At 40.3% G+C, this 18,175-nt stretch overlaps 1 protein-coding gene across 5 annotated transcripts in view; it reads left to right on the forward strand.

Moving 5' to 3' along the window:
- The first annotated feature begins 360 nt into the window (after nt 1–360).
- LOC122540666 (E3 ubiquitin-protein ligase TTC3-like) overlaps nt 361–18,175 on the forward strand; it is a 110,066-nt gene continuing 92,251 nt past the window's right edge. For 4 of the 5 annotated variants that reach the window (XM_043676702.1, XM_043676704.1, XM_043676703.1 and 1 more), the window contains exons 1-6: nt 1,363–1,523; nt 9,493–9,544; nt 12,906–13,068; nt 16,981–17,068; nt 17,158–17,211; nt 17,781–17,907. In XM_043676702.1, coding sequence (XP_043532637.1) covers nt 1,443–1,523; nt 9,493–9,544; nt 12,906–13,068; nt 16,981–17,068; nt 17,158–17,211; nt 17,781–17,907 — 565 coding nt within the window. In that variant the 5' untranslated portion in view covers nt 1,363–1,442. Of the gene's footprint in view, nt 400–1,362; nt 1,524–9,492; nt 9,545–12,905; nt 13,069–16,980; nt 17,069–17,157; nt 17,212–17,780; nt 17,908–18,175 lie in introns of those variants that run through there. The other variant, XM_043676701.1, reaches the window with a different exon arrangement.

Below are 18,175 nucleotides of genomic sequence, written 5' to 3' on the forward strand. Positions count from 1 at the left end.
AAGGAATTGTTGGAAAAACTCAGCAGGTCTTGCAGCCTCTGCAGAGAGAAAGCAGGCTTCATGTTTTTGGTCCAGTTACCCTTCTCGGGAGCCCCTTAAACTAGTCAAGAGGAGGAACTACAGAATGCTCAAGCAAAAAAAACGTCAAGCAAATGTAAGAATAAAAATGAAGACTGCCATGTGCAAAGAAAATGAAACCAGTGGTGGTGATGGGGGAAGCTGAAATTTTGAACTCAGTGTTGCATACAGCAGACTGCATCATATTTCATGGGATTCTTGCCATGGGGATACACTGGTAGAACTACAACTCCCGATGTGCTTTGCGATGAGATTCTGGCTGTTTGTCGCGAGATCTGAAGGAGGGAGCTGGCCACCATTTTGTTGTCTGTCTACTAGCTGGTGAGTTTGAGAAGTGTTTGTGTCCAGGGGTTCGGTAATTGTTTATTGTCTCTGAGGTTGAAAAAGAAATAAACAAGCAAAGAAAGGAAAGTTCGGGGTGGATGGAAATAGTTACGGCTTTGCAATCTTGCCAGCTTAAAGTGAGAAGAAGAAGGAGGGTTTTGTTTTCGATATGAGGGGCGGGGTAGTTGTCTGTTTTTTACTGGATGTTGCCCCGAGATCAATCTGGACAAAGTTTGGACCGGCTCGGCCCCGGTCGAGGAAGGAGCAGGCAATGCATGGTGTGGGGCTAAGATACACACACTTCCAGAAACCTTCAGCTTCGCCTTTAACCCCACCCAAAGGATGTAATACAAATGCACAACTCACTCCTGCTGAAAATTTGATGTCAAAACCATAAAGATGTGTCTCAAAACGAGAGCAACTCCCAACATTCCACCTTTGGGTTCCTCTGACAAGGCACTGGCTTTGGAAGAGTAAAACATTCTCCCTGTGTTGCTAATACCACCGTGCACAAATTTCGGCCTCCATGCCATTTACACACCCTCACACACACCTAATTATGTTCATTTTGGGGATGGGTTGGTATTTTATCGTTGCATCCTTTTATCTGAATGCTGTTTCCCTGTTGAGCATTCACATTATTGTGTTGTATAATGCAAGGCCAGTGTCATAAAGGAATTAAAAACAAAGTGCTGGAGAAACGCAACAGGTTTGGTAGCATCTTTGGAGAGAGAAAGAGTTAACATTTCAAATACTCTTCTTCAGAACTCCATATTGGCCCCAATGTTATAGCTGTTTCTCCACAGACACTGCCAGACCTGAATTTCTCTGACACTTTGTTTTTGTTTCCAACTTCCAATATCTGCCATACAATGTTTTATTTTTATTGCCATAAGTGAATTGCTTGCATGAGATTTAATAATATAGTTCAAGTTCTGATCAATTCTTTATTCTATTCAGATAGGAGGGAATTGGATGACTGAAGGTGCTGTAAATCATAGATGTCTACTTTTGATTATTGCCATTCTTAGAACACAGTTATGGAACATGAGATTTGGGATAGTGATGGCTGTACTACATCTGATTCAAGTGACTTGCCAGATATAGTTTCCTCTGATGAGGTATGTCTCTCTGCAAGAAAATAATTCAATATTTTTGACATGTGGATAAAATTTATGTTCAGTCACAGTTATTTTAACATAGTTTTTTAAAAGAGCACAATAGTAACAATGCACAATAATAAGTTTCCTGTTATCCAACAATATCAGAAAAACGTTGTTTGTTCTTAATAGATATGGACTGTGGTTCAAGTGAACAAGACAATAGCTTGTAAAATGCATTTTCCATCTTTCTCTCCTCCAGTCATCAAAAATACTTTACTTTTTAAAAAATATTTTTTCATATAGATCGGAGTACAAATGTAAGTTATACTCTTATAAAATCAACTTTGGTAACGTTATAAAAGAATCTTGATTCAATCACTTTTTTTGAAAATGTTAATAAAGGCCAACCAAGAATATATGAATGAATTAACTTTATTGTCAAATGGATAAACTGAAAAGTTTATCAGTCACCACTTACAGGGCCATCTTAGGTACAAAGGTATCTAGGTACAGCTTCAGTTACAGATTAGTTACAGCATAACAATCTGACCAACACACTGTGCAGTGTTGCGTACAGAGTGCCTGAGTACATTCATTAGTTACAGAATAGAGAAATGAAGAAAAAAAGTTACATTGTAGCTGTGCACTGTATAATCATAGATCAGAAAAAATGAAGCAAGTTCAAAAGATAAACATGACAGTCTCTCTCAAGAGCACCCTGCAGCAGGCCAGTGCAGCTGGCCTCCACATGGTCTAACCACTGGCTGCTGGCTCCGCACTGGCCCATAACACCATGCTCTGTGCCGGGCCACTGCCTCCGTTTCGCACTGGGCCGCTGATCTTTGGTGTCCCCACTTCCGACCGCTGACCTCACTTCGGACTGCCAACCTTGTTTTAGAGGCGCGGAGTTGGAGACCAGGGCCAGGTGTCCAAGGCTGATAGAAGGGAAGAAAAGAGGGATAGAAAAAATATAAAGTACGGGTGGAGCGGATGAGCTCTGGCTATAGTGTCCTGTCCGCTGACACCTTACTGTAAAAGTTTTGTCTTGACAGTGACTCATTCAGTGGGTGAATGAAGTCTCATTACTATTATTTGGATAAATATGTTGCCCACACACACTCATCCTGTTTCCTTGCTACTGGTTTCAAACTACCTTCCAGTTCAGTGCAGATTTGTCGTTTCTTCCGAACATGATTTTTATGGAAAACTGAATAATTTAAGTATTGAAGTAAACTATTACTATTTGTAAAGAACATGTTGAAACTTGTTGCCGAAAGTTATTTTACTTGCTAAAGACATTTTAGATGCATTCAAAAGCAATATTTATTATGCTAATGCACGTGAGAAGCCAAAATTATTTTTCCATTGGGCAGGGCAGGAACAGTCCGTTCAAAAGCTGTTGCGAGATTTCATGGCATTAAAAAGCAATGGCCTCAAATGGATGGGTGAAACCCTTTTACATGTAGTTGTGCATAGAGTCATACAGTGCAGAATGACAGTACGTAATTTCTAACTGACTGGACTTTGAGGGAAATTGTATGACCTGGACATGGTGCAGTGGATCTCAGTGCATGTTTGTATTTGCAAATTAAGGTATGCAAATTATTTAAACTGAAATTAAAATAAAATAATGGGTAGCATAAGATCATGCTGCTGAAGTTATTTTGTGTTAATTCTTGCATGTATGTTCTCATGCTTTAAAATCAGTGAGCAAGTGGTGGGTTATTTTCTTTTTATTTTCATTAAAAACATGTATATGTTTAGAATGTCATAAGTTATATGTAAAACGTGCACCCATTAACAAACAGAATGGGATTTACTTTATATGCCTCCACACTTGATGATGCAAAATTATGTCGGGCGGGAGTTGCAAGTTACAAAAAAGTGTGAATAGTTGAATGAAACAGACAAAGTTTTGCAGATGGAATTCAATTGGAAAGGGTGGTTTGGTTTGTATCCTAGAAAGATGCCAGACTACTTTAATGGCAAGAGACTAGGAACTACAGAGGAACAAGTATTTGCTGTCTGTTTGTACACATCTGTAAAAGCCATTGCACATGTAGAGTAAGTATTCAAAAAGATTAATGGCATGTTGCCTTTAACAGAGCTGCAATACAAAGAGGCTAAAGCAGTGTTTGATTACTAGTTGAATTTTGGGTACTGCTCCGTGAATGACTTTATAAACTTGGAAAAGGGTTACATTGCTGGTTCATTCCCACTGATACTTGTCCTGGACACATACACTTGCAACAGGCAGGTTGGTGAGAATGTTTATTCCTCTTGTTTGTTTTCTTACCAATTGTTGCAGTCCCAGTCAAGCAGCCATGTCCTTTAGGCCTTGACCAGTAGTGGTACTGCTGAGCCACACTTGGTGATGAACATTGAAGTCCCTTATATCACATTCTATGCCCTTGCCTCCTTCAGTGTTTCCTGTAAGTAATATTCACATCAACTGAGAGAGGACCAGTGTGTGGTAATCATATCCTAATTCTGCCTGCTGCACGTGGATTGCAGTGGTTCAAGAAGGCAGCTTACTGTCACCTTCTCCAGTACAGCTAGGGACGGCCAATAAATTACAGCCCAAACAGCAATCTCCAAGTCCTGTGAATGAATTAATAAAACATAGGAGGGGGTTACCTTGGACATGGTTAATCTGATGATATGAGACTTCAGGTACTGGAGTCAATCGTGAGGACTCCCAGAGCAATTCTCTCTCGACCACTGCTGCAAACTTCGGTGGGTTTGTCCTCCTGGTGGAATAGGACATAGCCAGTGATAGTGGCGTCTGGGATATTGACAAATACTACACAATTCCTTATGTTTAATTGGCATGCTGTTGCTTGACTAGTCTCTGAGACAGCACTCATCCACAGATGTTAGTAAGGACAACTTTGCAGGATCAAAAGGGTGGAGTTTTCTCATTGTTTCCAGTGCCTAGGTCAATGCCAGGTGGTCTGTCTGGTTTCATTGAAAATTTATTACAACCCTCTGTTTCTTGCATGCAGCTCTGTTTCAGAAAAAAAATTGTAAAACTGTGACCACTGTCCATTTTTCATAATTCTGAACAGAAAGTCACCAAAAACTGGATTCTGATGTTTGGATCTTTATTTCAGTGTAAAACAGATGTATGCATCAGTAGAGTTTTCCGACATAGATTGCAGTCCATCTTTAAAACCTGTGTATGGTTCATATTAGTACAAAAGCATTACATTTCAAATGTTAAATAAAAATCCCATTCTTTTTGAAGCTTGTAGAGTTTTGGGATTCTTCTGTTTCTACCATCTATAATCTTCTCTGCACCTTTGGCATTCAAGTCTGTCTTGTTATATTTTTTCTTAAATTAGTAGAAATAAACGAGTGAGCAGAGAAAATATTCTTCCATTTGATGCTAAGGTATTAGAGAGTCATCGAGAAGAACAGCACGGAAACAGACCCTTTGGTCCAACTTGTCCATGCTGACCAGATATCCCAACCCAATCTAGTCCGACTTGCCAGCATCCGACCCATAACCCTCCAAACCCTTCCTATTCATATACCCATTCAGATGCCTTTTAAATGTTACAATTGTACTAGCCTCCACCATTTTCTCTGGCAGCTCATTCCATACACATACCACCCTTTGTGTGAAAAAATTGCCCCTTAGGTCTCTTATATCTTTCTCCTCTCACCATAAAGCTATGCTCTCTAGTTCTGGACTCCCCCAGTCCAGGGAAGAAACTTTGTCTATTTATCTTATCCATGCCCCTCATGATTTTATAAATCTCTTTAAGGTCATTCCACAGCCTCTGACGCTCCAGAAAAAACAGCCTCAGCCTATTCAACCTCTCCCTCATAGCTCAAACCCTCCAACTTTGGCAACATCCTTGTAAATCTTTTCTGAACCCTTTCACGTTTCACTACATCCTTCCGATAGGAAGGAGACCAGAATTGCATGCAATATTCCAAAGTGGCCTAACCGATGTCCTGTACAGCTACAATGTGACCTCCCAACTCCTGTACTCAATACTCTGACCAATAAAGGAAAGCATACCAAGCGCCTTCTTCACGATCCTATCTACTTGCAACTCAACTTTCAAGGAGCAATGAACCTGCACTCCAAGGTCTCTTTATTCAGCAACCCTCTGTGGACCTTACCATTAAGTGTATAAGTCCTGTTAAAATTTGCTTTCCCAAAATGCAGCACCTTGTATCAGCAGGTAATATTGAAACCTGTAAAGATGTATGAAATCGCAGGGACAGGTAATCCAATCTCTTGACTCAACTTAACCATTCAGAGATAATTTATCTCATCTCTATTTTTCCTCATCTGTTGCCACATTCTTTGATTTCTTTTGTGTCCAAATATCTAATACATTTAGAAATGTTGAATGACTGTGCATCCACGGTTCTAGGGCAATAGAGTCCTAGAGAAGTACAGCACGGAAACAGACCCTTCAGCCCAACTTGTCCATGCCCACCAGTGATCCCAACCCAATCTAGTCCGACCTGCCAGCACCCGACGCCTATCCCTCCAAACCCTTCCTATTCATATACCCATCCAAATGCCTCTTAAATGTTGCAATTGTACCAGCCTCCACCACATCCTCTGGCAGCTCATTCCATACACGTACCACCCTCTGTGTGAAAAAGTTGCACCTTAGGTCTCTTTTATATCTTTCCCCTCTCACCCTAAACCTATGCCCTCTAGTTCTGGACTCCCCGACCCCAGGGAAAGGACTTTGCCTATTTACCCTATCCAGGCCCCTCATAATTTTGTAAACCTCTATAAGGTTGCCTCTTTTCTGAACCCTTTCAAGTTTCACAACATCTTTACGATAGGAAGGAGACTAGAATTGCACGCAATACTCCAACAGTGGCGTAACCAATGTTCTGTACAGCCCCAACATGACTTCCCAACTCCTGTACTCAATACTCTGACCAATAAATGAAAGCATACCAAACGCCGCCTTCACTATCCTATCTACCTGCGACTCCACTTTCAAGGAGCTATAAACCTGCACTTCAAGGTCTCTTTGTTCAGCAACACTCCCTAGGACCTTACCATTAAGTGAATAAGTCCTGCTAAGATTTGCTTTCCCAAAATGCAACACCTCGCATTTATCTGAATTAAACTCCATCTGCCACTTCTCAGCCCATTGGCCCATCTGGTCCAGATCCTGTTGTAATCTGAGGTAACCCTCTTTGTTGTCCACTACACCTCCAATTTTGGTGTCATCTGCAAACTTACTAACTGTACCTCTTATGCTCACATCCAAATCATTTATGTAAATGACACAAAGTAAAGGGCCCAGTACCGATCCTTGTGGCACTCCACTGGTCACAGCCCTGCAGTCTGAAAAACAACCCTCCACCACCACCCTCTGTCTTCTACCTTTGAGCCAGTTCTGTATGCAAATGGCTAGTTCTCCCTGTATTCCATGAGATCTAACCTTGCTCATCAGCCTTCCATGGGGAACCTTGTCGAAGGCCTTACTGAAGTCCATATAGATCACATCTACTGCTCTGCCCTCTTACTTCTTCAAAAAACTCAATCAAGTTTGTGAGACATGATCTCCCACGCACAAAGCCATGTTGAATATCCCAAATCAATCCTTGCCTTTCCAAATACATGTACATCGTGTCCCTCAGGATTCCCTCCAACAACTTGCCCACCACCGAGGTCAGGCTCACCGGTCTATAGTTCCCTGGTTTGCCTTTACCGCCCTTTTAAACAGTGGCACCACGTTTGCCAACCTCCAGTCTTCCGACACCTCACCTGTGACTATCGATGATACAAATATCTCAGCAAGAGGCCCAGCAATCACTTCTCTAGCTTCTCGGGTACACTTGATCAAGTCCTGGGGATTTATCCACTTATAACCGTTTCAAAACATCCAGCACTTCCTCCTCTGCAATCTGGACATTTTGCAAGATGTCACTATCTATTTCCCTACTATATCTTCCATATCCTTTTCCACAGTAAATGCTGATGCAAATATTAATTTAGTATCTCCCCCATTTTCTGTGGCTCCAAGCCACCTTGCTGATCTTTGAGGGGTCCTATTTTCTCCCTAGTTACCCTTTTGTCCTTTAATATATTTGTAAAAACCCTTTGGATTCTCCTTAATTCTATTTGCCAAAGCTATCTCGTGTCCCCGTTTTGCCCTCGTGATTTCCCTCTTAAGTATACTCCTACTTTCTTTATACTCTGCTAAGGATTCACTCTATCTATCCTGTCTATACTTGACGTATGCTTCCTTCTTTTTCTTAACCAAACACTCAATTTCTTTAGTCGTCCAGCATTCCTATACCCACCAGCCTTCCCTTTCACCTTGATAGAAATATACTTTCTCTGGATTCTCGTGGGCGGCACGGTGGCACAGTGGTTAGTACTGCTGCCTCACAGCCACAGAGACCCGGGTTCAATTCCCGCCTCAGGCGACTGACTGTGTGGAGTTTGCACGTTCTCCCCGTGTCTGCGTGGGTTTCCTCCAGGTGCTCCGGTTTCCTCCCACAGTCCAAAGATGTGCAGGTCAGGTGAATTGGCCATGCTAAATTGCCCGTAGTGTTCGGTAAGGGTATGGGTGGGTTGCGCTTCGGCGGGGCGGTGTGGACTTGTTGGGCCGAAGGGCCTGTTTCCACACTGTAATGTAATCTAATCTAATCTTGTTATCTCATTTCTGAAGGCTTCCCATTTTCCAGCCATCTGTTTACCTGTGAACATCTGTCTCCAATCAGCTTTTGAAAGTTCTTGCCTAATACCGTCAAAATTGGCCTTTTTCCAATTTAGAACTTCAACTTTTAGACCTGGTCTATCCTTATCCATCACTATTTTAAAACGAATAGAATTATGGCCACTGGCCCCAAAGTGCTCCCCCCCGGCACCTCCGTCACCTGCCCTGCCTGATTTCCCAAGAGTAGGTCAAGTTTTGCACCTTCTCTAGTAGGTGCATCCACATACTGAATCAGAAAATTGTCCTTTACACACTTAAGAAATTCCTCTCCGTCTAAATCTTTAACACTATGGCAGTCCCAGTCAATATTTGGAAAGTTAAAATCCCCTACCATAACTACCTGATACCTGATAAGGAGATAGCTGAGATCTCCTTACAAGTTTGTTTCTCAATTGCCCTCTGATTATTGAGGGGTCTATAATACAATCCCAATAAGATGATCATCCCTTTCTTATTTCTCAGTTCCACCCTAATAACTTCCCTGTATGTATTTCCGGGAATATCCTTCCTCAGCACAGCTGTAATGCTATCCCTTATCAAAAACGCCACTTCCCCTCCTCTCTTGCCTCCCTTTCTATCTTTCCTGTAGCATTTGTATCCTGGAACATTAAGCTGCCAGTCCTGTCCATTCCTGAGCCATGATTCCGTAATTGCTATGATATCCCAGTCCCATGTTCCTAACCATGCCCTGAGTTAATCTGCCTTTCCTGTCAGGCCCCTTGCATTGAAATAAATGCAATTTAATTTATTAGTCCTACCTTGTCCCTGCCTGCCCTGACTGTTTGACTCACTTCTGTTCTCAGCTGTACTCGTCACAGATCGATCTCTTTCCTCACTATCTCCCTGGGTCCCACCCTCCACCTTACTAGTTTAAATCCTCCAAGCAGTTCTTGCAAATTTCCCTGCCAGTATATTAGTCCCCTTCCAATTTAGGTGCAATCTGTCCTTCTTGTACAGGTCACTTCTACCCAAAAAGAGATTCCAATGATCCAAAAATGTGAATCCTTCTCCCATACACCAGCTTCTCAGCCATGCATTCATCTGTTCTATGATTTCCAAAGATCCTCAACACCCTGAATGAAGACTCTTTTCCTCATTTCAGTTTCTAATAGTGAGCCTTTTTCCCAACACTGTGATCCCTTGTTGCAGATTCTCCAGCCAGGGAAACAGTGTCTATTTATTACAAAGACAATGTGATGGTTATTTTATATTTCTTATCAACTTAATTTGTTTTGATTGTGTGAATATCAACTTTTGCTTAATCATAATTGCAGGATTTGAAACCATGGTTTCCTCCAATCGATCCACCACAGCTAAGCTATGAAGGTAAGAAACCTGCTTAATTTTGAGAGAAGAGATTGGCTGTTATGCAGTTAACAAAGTTCAAAAATGAATGGAAGCTCTAATTTTTAAGATGTGTTTGGTAAGTGATTCAATTAAAGATTGCAGAAGAAGTAGGCAGTGCATTGAAGTAGCAGTGACATTTTAGATTGTGAATTGGTGCCTTTAATATGCCAGATGGTGTTAAAGTACCTATTCGAGATGGCTCAGGGAATCCCTGATGGACTAAACCTGTAGCCTCTCTTGTTTCGTCCGGGAGATCGTACTCTGTGGGAGACTGGAATATAAAACTCTTAAAGACAGTTAAGTTTAAATTGTTACCTTGATGCCATTGGGAAATAAATGTTGCACTCTAACATAGATGCGTACAAACCAGGCTTCAGCTAAGGTTCTAAAACCTTTAGCAGAGTAGCGGCACCAGCTATTACCCCGAAGACCCCTCTCAGGCAACTCCCCTTATTGCTGCAAACAAGCTGTCTTTGTTAGGTTAGATTCCCTACAGTGTAAAAACAGGCCATTCGACCCAACAAGTCCACATCGACCCTCCGAAGAGTAACCCACCCAGACCCATTTCCCTCTGACTAATTCACCTAACACTATGGGCAATTTAGCATGGTCAATTCACCTAACCTGCACATTTTTGGACTGTGGGCGGAAACCGGATGAAACCCATGCGGACACGGGGAGAATGTGCAAATTCCACAGACAGTCGCTCGAGGCTGGAATCGAACCTGGGACCCTGGTGCTGTGAGGCAGCAGTGCTGACCACTGCGCCACCATGTTGCCTCTAATTTTATGCAGAATTTGGTATTAAAATTACAAAAAAATTCCCCGTCCTTAATCAGATAAGCAGCAATAAAACGGCAAAAGTTTGCAGAGGAAGAGAAACTCATTGACAGATCTGTGTACGCTTGACTAATTAAGCTATATGCACATCAAATTGGGAAACCTTGATCCAGCCAGGCCCCAAATTGCTGATTGCTTTGGCTAGATAACCTTCCCTTTTAACAGGACATCATAACGAGGGACTAGTCTAAATTATGTGGAAAGGTCATGAGGTAACAGTGCTCACCTAACATGTCCAGTATCATTGTCTGACAAAATGGCTTTTTCTTTTAAAATCACCTTAGATTCCCAGAATGCAAATTAAATTCATAACCTTCCCGGATCTTGAGCTCCAGGGAATGACACGCAAACATTCAATCCATGACAAGCCAGTGTTCACTCAAATCAGACCATAAAGGGTTAATCTTTCCACCAGTTTCCATTCTGTCTCCCCCCACCCCCGAATCCTTCAGTCAGTGAATGTAATTTTCAGAAGAATGTTTTCTCTCTCTCACTCATACATTAACACCTTGCAACTTTCAGCCCTCATGTTTTCCTAACCTGGAAGGGTAGTGAGACATTCACTTCCCAGAGCAGTCAAGATTAGGGAGCTGAGCTTCATAAATTCAAATTTGGTCAGTGTGGTATACGTGAAAATATGTATTAGGATTGTTCTATTACGTGTATATTCTATTCAGCTTATTAAACTACAATTTATTTTCCTGTTGAGTATGAGTTTTGCTAAGAGTCTTCGATATAAACAGAAATTTAGTTATCTGACACACCACTGTGAAATATGCATGCTTCCAGCCTCTGGCGTGTGAAGAAAGTACTGTCACACGTTCCACAAGTGAACAAATGTTATCACCTTATTTGCACCAATCCATTTACACTAAGAACTGATGCGCCCAATTCTTCTGAACAAGCACTTTCCTGCATTCTGTGCAGCAAATGTGTCACATCTAAGGCTACGCACTTTCTCAGTGATGAAGTGACAGATAGTTGTTTTGTTGTTGAAAATCTAATTTAAAATTAGTTACTTCTCCAAATGAAAGGAATTTTCTAAGACGTAGTTTAGCATGCCTCCTGAGCCCTCGAGGTCTGGCCACTAAAGGATCATAAAGGAATTCTTCATAGAATCCCTACAGTGTGGAAACAGGCCCTTCGGCCCAACAAGTCTACACTGACCCTCTGTAGAGTAACCCACCCAGATCTATTCCCCACCCTACATTTTACCCCTGACTAATGCGCCTAACCTACACATCCCTGAATACAATGGGCAATTTCGCATGGCCATTTACCTAACCTGCACATTTTTGAACTGTGGGAGGAAACCAGAGCACCGAGAGGAAATCCACACAGACACGGGGAGAATGTGCAAACTCCGCTCAGACAGTCGCCTGAGGCTGGAATCGGACCCAGGTCCCTGGTACTGTGAGGCAGCAGTGCTCACCACTGGGTCACCGTGCCACCCTAATTGCCCGTGCACGTCCCTGATTGTCCATGAGAATATGCCTTTTGAGCCATTGCATTCAAAGTGGTGTAAGTGCACTTTCAGTGCCGTTAAGAAATAAGAGATGTTATTGCAGATATCTGAAGTGAAATTTCAAAAATACTGCGGTTGTTGGAAATCTGAAATAAAAACAAAATGCCGGTTACACTCAGCAAGTTCAGCAACATCTGTAAAGAGCTAACATTTTGAGTTAGATAACTTAAGGCAATTTTGGTTTTAATTTGTTTCTTAAGAGAAGCTGAATAAGCTGGACTGTTTTCCCTGGAGTATCGGAGGCTGAGGGGTGACCTTATAGAGGCTTATGAATCATGAGGGGCATGGATATGTTAAGTAGGCAACATCCTTTCCCTGGGGTGGGGTGTCCGGAACTGGAGACTCCCTGTAACAGTAAAATTGTGCAGTATTGATGATGGAGATCAAAGCAGTAATGTTTTTGCTAACACTTCTGTTTATAATTTATGGTGAAACCTGACAGCTTGGTGCCCACCCTTCTTTAAGTTGCTGCTACCTAATGTGCAGATACTTTCCCCTTACTTCCATTTACCAGATGGAAAATAACTGGCCTGTGCTTGTCATTTTTCTGACAGTCTTAAGTTCAAAATTTACTTAGACGAAGTAATGATGTTATAATTTTGTAGCACAAAATGCTGCTGTACCAGAAATTGTACCAAGTGAGCATTCTGAAGCAAAATAGGAGGGACAGCATTCAGAAAAAATGTGTTGGATGCAGGCTAAATGCATGATTTTATATTTAGTCCTAACAATTCTCTGTATTTCTCCCACTGTGCTTTAACATTGTTTTTCATTGTTATTTGAAAGCTACAATTGGCACTAAGATCTAAAAAATATTACTTGAATAGAAATGGAGGCTATTGGCTGTTCAGATTCAAACTCCATTATTTTTGTTATTGCTTAGCCTGAGCCTATTTTCCATGCTGAAAGGTTTTGATTTGTTTACGGAATCAAATCAATTTGTTTTACCAAAGTAATGCATGTTTTCATTTTCAGTGTTGATTCCTAAGAGATGGTGTTACCTGAGGATGTCCGTTTTGAAGCGGTACTGTCACATTGTGAAAGTTCAGCTCCTGGGTCCAATTCTTTTTGGCAGACCTCACTCAGATGAACGCTATAGGAACTGGGCAGCTGAAGCAGAGCTTATCCAATACGAACAGTAAGTTTTGTAGTGATAGCTTCAGAGGTGTGGTGTGGCATAAGGATCGGTGCTGGGTCCACTGCTTTTCCTCATTTATATAAATGATTTGGATGTGAACATAGGAGGTATATAGTTAGTAAGTTTGCAGATGAAATTGGAGGTGTAGTGGACAGTGAAGAAGGTTACCTCAGAGTACAGTGGGATCTTGATCAGATGGGCCAATGGGCCGAGGATTGACAGATGGAGTTTAATCTCGATAAATGTGAGGTATTGCATTTTGGAAAGGCAAATCAGGGCAGGACTTATAAACTTAATGGTAAGGTCCTGGGGAGTGTTGCTGAACAAAGGAATCTTGCCGTGCAGATTCATAGTTCTTTGAAAGTAGAGTTGCAGGTAGATAGGATAGTGAAGAAGGCATTTGGAATGCTTTCCTTTATTGGACAGAACATTGTGTACAGGATTTCGGAGGTCAGTTTGCAACTGTACAGGACCTTGGTTTGGCTGCTTTTGGAATATTGTGCAATTCTAGTCTCCCTCCGATTGGAAGGATATTGTGAAACGTGAAAGGATTCAGAAAAGATTGACAAGACTGTTGCCAGGGTTGGAAGGTTTGTGCTTTAGGGAGAGGCTGAATAGACTGGAGCTGTTTTCCTTGGAGCCTGATGGGGGAGACTGATGGGTGACTTTTTCGAGGTTAATAAAATCATGAGGGGCATGGATAGTGTAAATAGACAAGGTCTTTTCCCTGGGGTGGTGAGTCCAGAACGAGAGGGCATAGGTTTAGGGTGAGAGGGAAAAAAATGTAAAAGGGACCTAAGGCGTTACGTTTTCACTCAAGAGTGGGGTATGTATGGAATGAGCTGCCAGAGGAAGGTTGGTGGAGGTTGGTGCAATCACAGTATTTAAAAGGCATCTGGATGGGTATATGAATAGGAAGGGTTTAGAGGGACATGGGCCAAAGTGCTGGCAATTGGGACTAGATTAATTTAGGATGTCTGGTTGACATGGACGATTTGGACTGAAGGGTCTGTTTCCAAATTGTACATCTGTCTGACTCTAAGTCAGACAGAATGGCACAGATCAACAATCTGAATGCAGATTGTGGAATGGTTTCCAATTTAAGGCCCCTTTACAATAAATGATTATTGTGGTCCTAGCAATTTTAATTTTAAGAACGCACACATAAGCAAATTGTCTGCAGCTAAGCCAATTAGGAAGTGCATTTTTTTATAATCTGCACCTGAATTTCAACTGGCTCAATAAGAAGTGAAATTTTCTATAGCATCATATACTTCCAGAATCTCAATTTCCAAAGACAGGCTGAAATTCAAAACAAAAGCTGACCAGAACTCGCTACACAAATGCCATTCATCATTTTAATTCCTTGGGTTTTGTGAGGCCGTCAACTCCTTGCTCCATAAATAGGTCCAGTAGCTGTTCTGTTAGAAGATTTGATAGCCATTTTGTGACAGCAGCGTATCAAAGTGTTGCTGGGAAAAAATCCTGGTTGTCTTTTAATAGTGCAGTAAAACTGATATATGGTTAAATTTAATTGTTCGAAATAGGATGCATTCAAAAGAATGTTATCGTCAACTGCATACAACACTTGAACTGTTTGTTACATTAGAATGTGTCACTACTTGGGAAACCATGCTGATAATCATGCCTCACTTTTGATTTTTTGGTTTTTGCAATGGTGAGATGCTGTTCTTTATGCAGTAGCAGTCGACCTTTGACTCAGTGGTTGATCAGGTGAAAGTGGATCCCTTCATATATGAATTTTTTTTCTACCTTTGTGAGTTTTCTGACTTTCTCTTCACAGTTGGAGAGAGAAGGTGCTGGGTGTCTGCAGGTTCTGCATGTTTTCCCCTCTCTGCCTCGCTTGACACTCAGTTTTTTTAACACTGCAGCTGAACCCATCAGAGAGCTGTTGCCAGGCAGAATTTCCTTAATTCAAGAGATTCTTGGTGCATTTAAGTCTTGAATTCTCTGTATTCTTCCGAAAGAAATCTTTGTATCATACAACTCAGTATGCAGCACTTGAATTTCAAGTTGCGAAACTCATGTTTTTTTTCAGTTATATGACTCCAGCTTCTATTTTGAAAAGGAGGAAACTGATGGCCTCTTACAGAATGTCACTTTGGATTAGGTATTCAGTGAAGAGAACAGTGACTTAGAAACCTGGCTGCAAATCAGCCAATTTTAGGTGCAATCATAGCCTTTTAAGCCTTTCATATGGCACACAGGAAATTTGTCATATTTACGAGCTGTGTTGGTAATGGCCAAAAAAATTTGGGCTGGAATGGTTCCTTTCAATTTTTCTACAGTCCTTTATTTCAGGGCCAATGTTTTCTATGAATGGTGTTATATGTAACACACAATATGTTGCACAATTTTACACTATGCTTTGTAAAATAACATGTTAGTTAATCATGAAGCACCACCTGAGTCATAAAGTTAAAAATCACACAACACCAGGTTATAGTCCAACAGGTTTAATTGGAAGCACACTAGCTTTCGGAGCGACGCTCCTTCATCAGGTGGTAATGGAGGGCTCGATCGTAACACAGAATTTGTAGCAAAAAATTTACAGTGTGATGTAACTGAAATTATACATTGAAAAATTGATTGTCTGTTAAGCCTTTCATCTATTAGAATACAGTGATAGTTTCACTTCTTTCATGTGTAAATCGCAAAACCTTTTTTTTAAAGTTGCATTCTCGGGTTAGCAGTTAACAATGGTGATAGCTAGGCAATATGTTGAAGGTGTTAGCCCCCTGTGTTCTCTGTCTATGCCATGATGTTTAGATTGATTCTAATCTAAAAAGTAAGATAACAGAGTTTTACATAAATTCATGCAGTTTTTGAGCTCAGAGTTCTGTGTATGGGTGTCTATGTGCGTGTCTGTGTGTACCTGTGTCCGTGTGTATGTGAGAGTGTGCGTATGTAGGAATATCTGTGTGTTGTGTGATTTTTAACTTTGTACACCCCAATCCAACATCAGCATCTCCAAATCATCACACCTGAGTCATGGAATGCCTCCCTGTATTTTTGGAATCCAATAAAAGCAAAAATGTCAATGTTGCATAGATTGTTAATGTGATTCCATCAATCAAGCTATTGATTTCTTCTTGATATACAGCTAATAGATTTTCCAGAGATTTTCATTATTCATTAAATCAGGTGCCTTTACTGTGTTTTCACCCAAATCTTTATATCTTATAGTGTAACTGCATGACTTTCAGACTAACTAGGAAAGAGAAGAAACCATCATGTTTATGGTGTCAAGGAAATTGACCTTTCAAGAAAAGTTAATTTAGTTTTCAGATCAATGGAAATTTATACTAAAAATATGGAGATTACAATATTAATTGAATGCATATTTAATTTCACATTTAATACTCACTGTTAAAATTGATAATGAAGAAACTCAGGGACTTGAGTGCCTGTGGATCCATATTTAATAAAGGGGGTCTTGTTTACCAGAAAGAAAATTAGGTAAAAAAATATAATTTTCTCTGGCATTTTCTCTTCATTTTGTCCTCATTCACCTATGTTGGAGGTTTCTATTCCTAACAGCTGTAAAGTGTAATGTCTTCTATGTTGTTTCTTCTTTCTAATAGTGATCATCGCTCATTAACCATTCAAGTCCAATTATGTAGTTAGAAAGATATGGCAAAAACCACCTATCATCATTAATTTTCTTAGTGAGACACCTGTTTTTACCTCTGGAAGATAAATGAGCTGTAGTCTAGATCATTAACGTTATCTATCTTTAGTGAACATGAATTAACCATGCAAAAGGCTAAGGATCAGTATTAAACTGGTATCTTACTGGTTTGGCTGACATTTGGGTTTGATGAGTGAAGGGTTAAATCTTGACTTTTGGAAACAGTGGAAAACCATTCACAAAGCATTTTTTCCTTGTAGTTATGACGAACTGCGGGACCTTGATCTCAAAACACTGAAGATAATCAATCTTCTGGAATCTGCACATAGGGCTCTACTTGTATATGCTGTAAGTACTTTAAGTGTATCTAAGTGTCCTAATTCTCTCTCCATGCTCCTGAATGCTCACTTTTTATCTAATTTCAAATTGTTTTTTAGTTGAAGCGACCACTGCTGATACAGTTTGTTCGTGTTGGTGAAAACCTCATCCAGGTGAGAATCTAATTTTTTCCATTATTGCAAAGCTGACTTTTAAAAAGCACTCAACAACAATATTAGATATGAATATTTAAAATAAATTCATGAAATAAAATTAAATAGAAATGCCAAGGACTGCAATAGCTGTACTGACTATCAGACCAGTCTCAAAGTCAAGAAAATACAATACAATATTCTGTCATAAAAAGATTAGGTCCTTTAAAAGGCTAAATTGATAAGAGAATTATTGTGTGTGTGCTATGCTCAGAACATTTTATTATTTAAATATACTGCTTGTTACAAAAGTTAAAATGATGCATCACCCTCTGAAACAGAGAAAAAGGGATGTTTTGGGTTTATCTTGGTAAGTGAAAGGTACTTTTATTCAGAGGTTAGTGTAGCTGAAAGTGCTTTCTTGCTGAAGTGCTTTTTACGTGCTGCCAGAACATTATCTGTTACAATATATTGAAATTGTGGAGATTTATTATGTTTAAAATAATAGTTATTTTCATTTTGTGCTTGATTGTGTCTTGGAGATGATATGTCTATTTGAAATCAAACGTTAAAGTTAAGTTTATTTTCAGTGTTGCACTTTGGAAGAAGCAGTAAAAGTGGTAAAGCAGCAAACAATTTTTCGGGATGCCTTGAAGGTGTTGGCCTTTGGGAATAAAATGCAAGCAGCTACAGTCCTTGCTCTTACTGGTCTTCATTGTGAGTACCATGTGATCTGTTACATTACTCTCTGTCAAAACTTGGCTTCTGTTGTTCTTGATAAATTATGCATTGCCTAATCTGAAGTTCTCATTTTCAATTTGGTAAGATTTAATTTTTGTTAAATGATAAATATTTCAAATTCATAGGACTTGTAATTAAATGTTTGTTCGCAAAAAAAAAACACAGGAAACATTCATGCAAAGGACGTTCTTTTGACTGGATGCTGATGTTAAACTTGTGCTTTGGGTAAGCATCATTTGATGGC

This window comes from Chiloscyllium plagiosum, chromosome 35 (assembly GCF_004010195.1).
Source record: "Chiloscyllium plagiosum isolate BGI_BamShark_2017 chromosome 35, ASM401019v2, whole genome shotgun sequence".
In the NCBI taxonomy this organism is placed as follows: Eukaryota; Metazoa; Chordata; class Chondrichthyes; order Orectolobiformes; family Hemiscylliidae; genus Chiloscyllium; species Chiloscyllium plagiosum.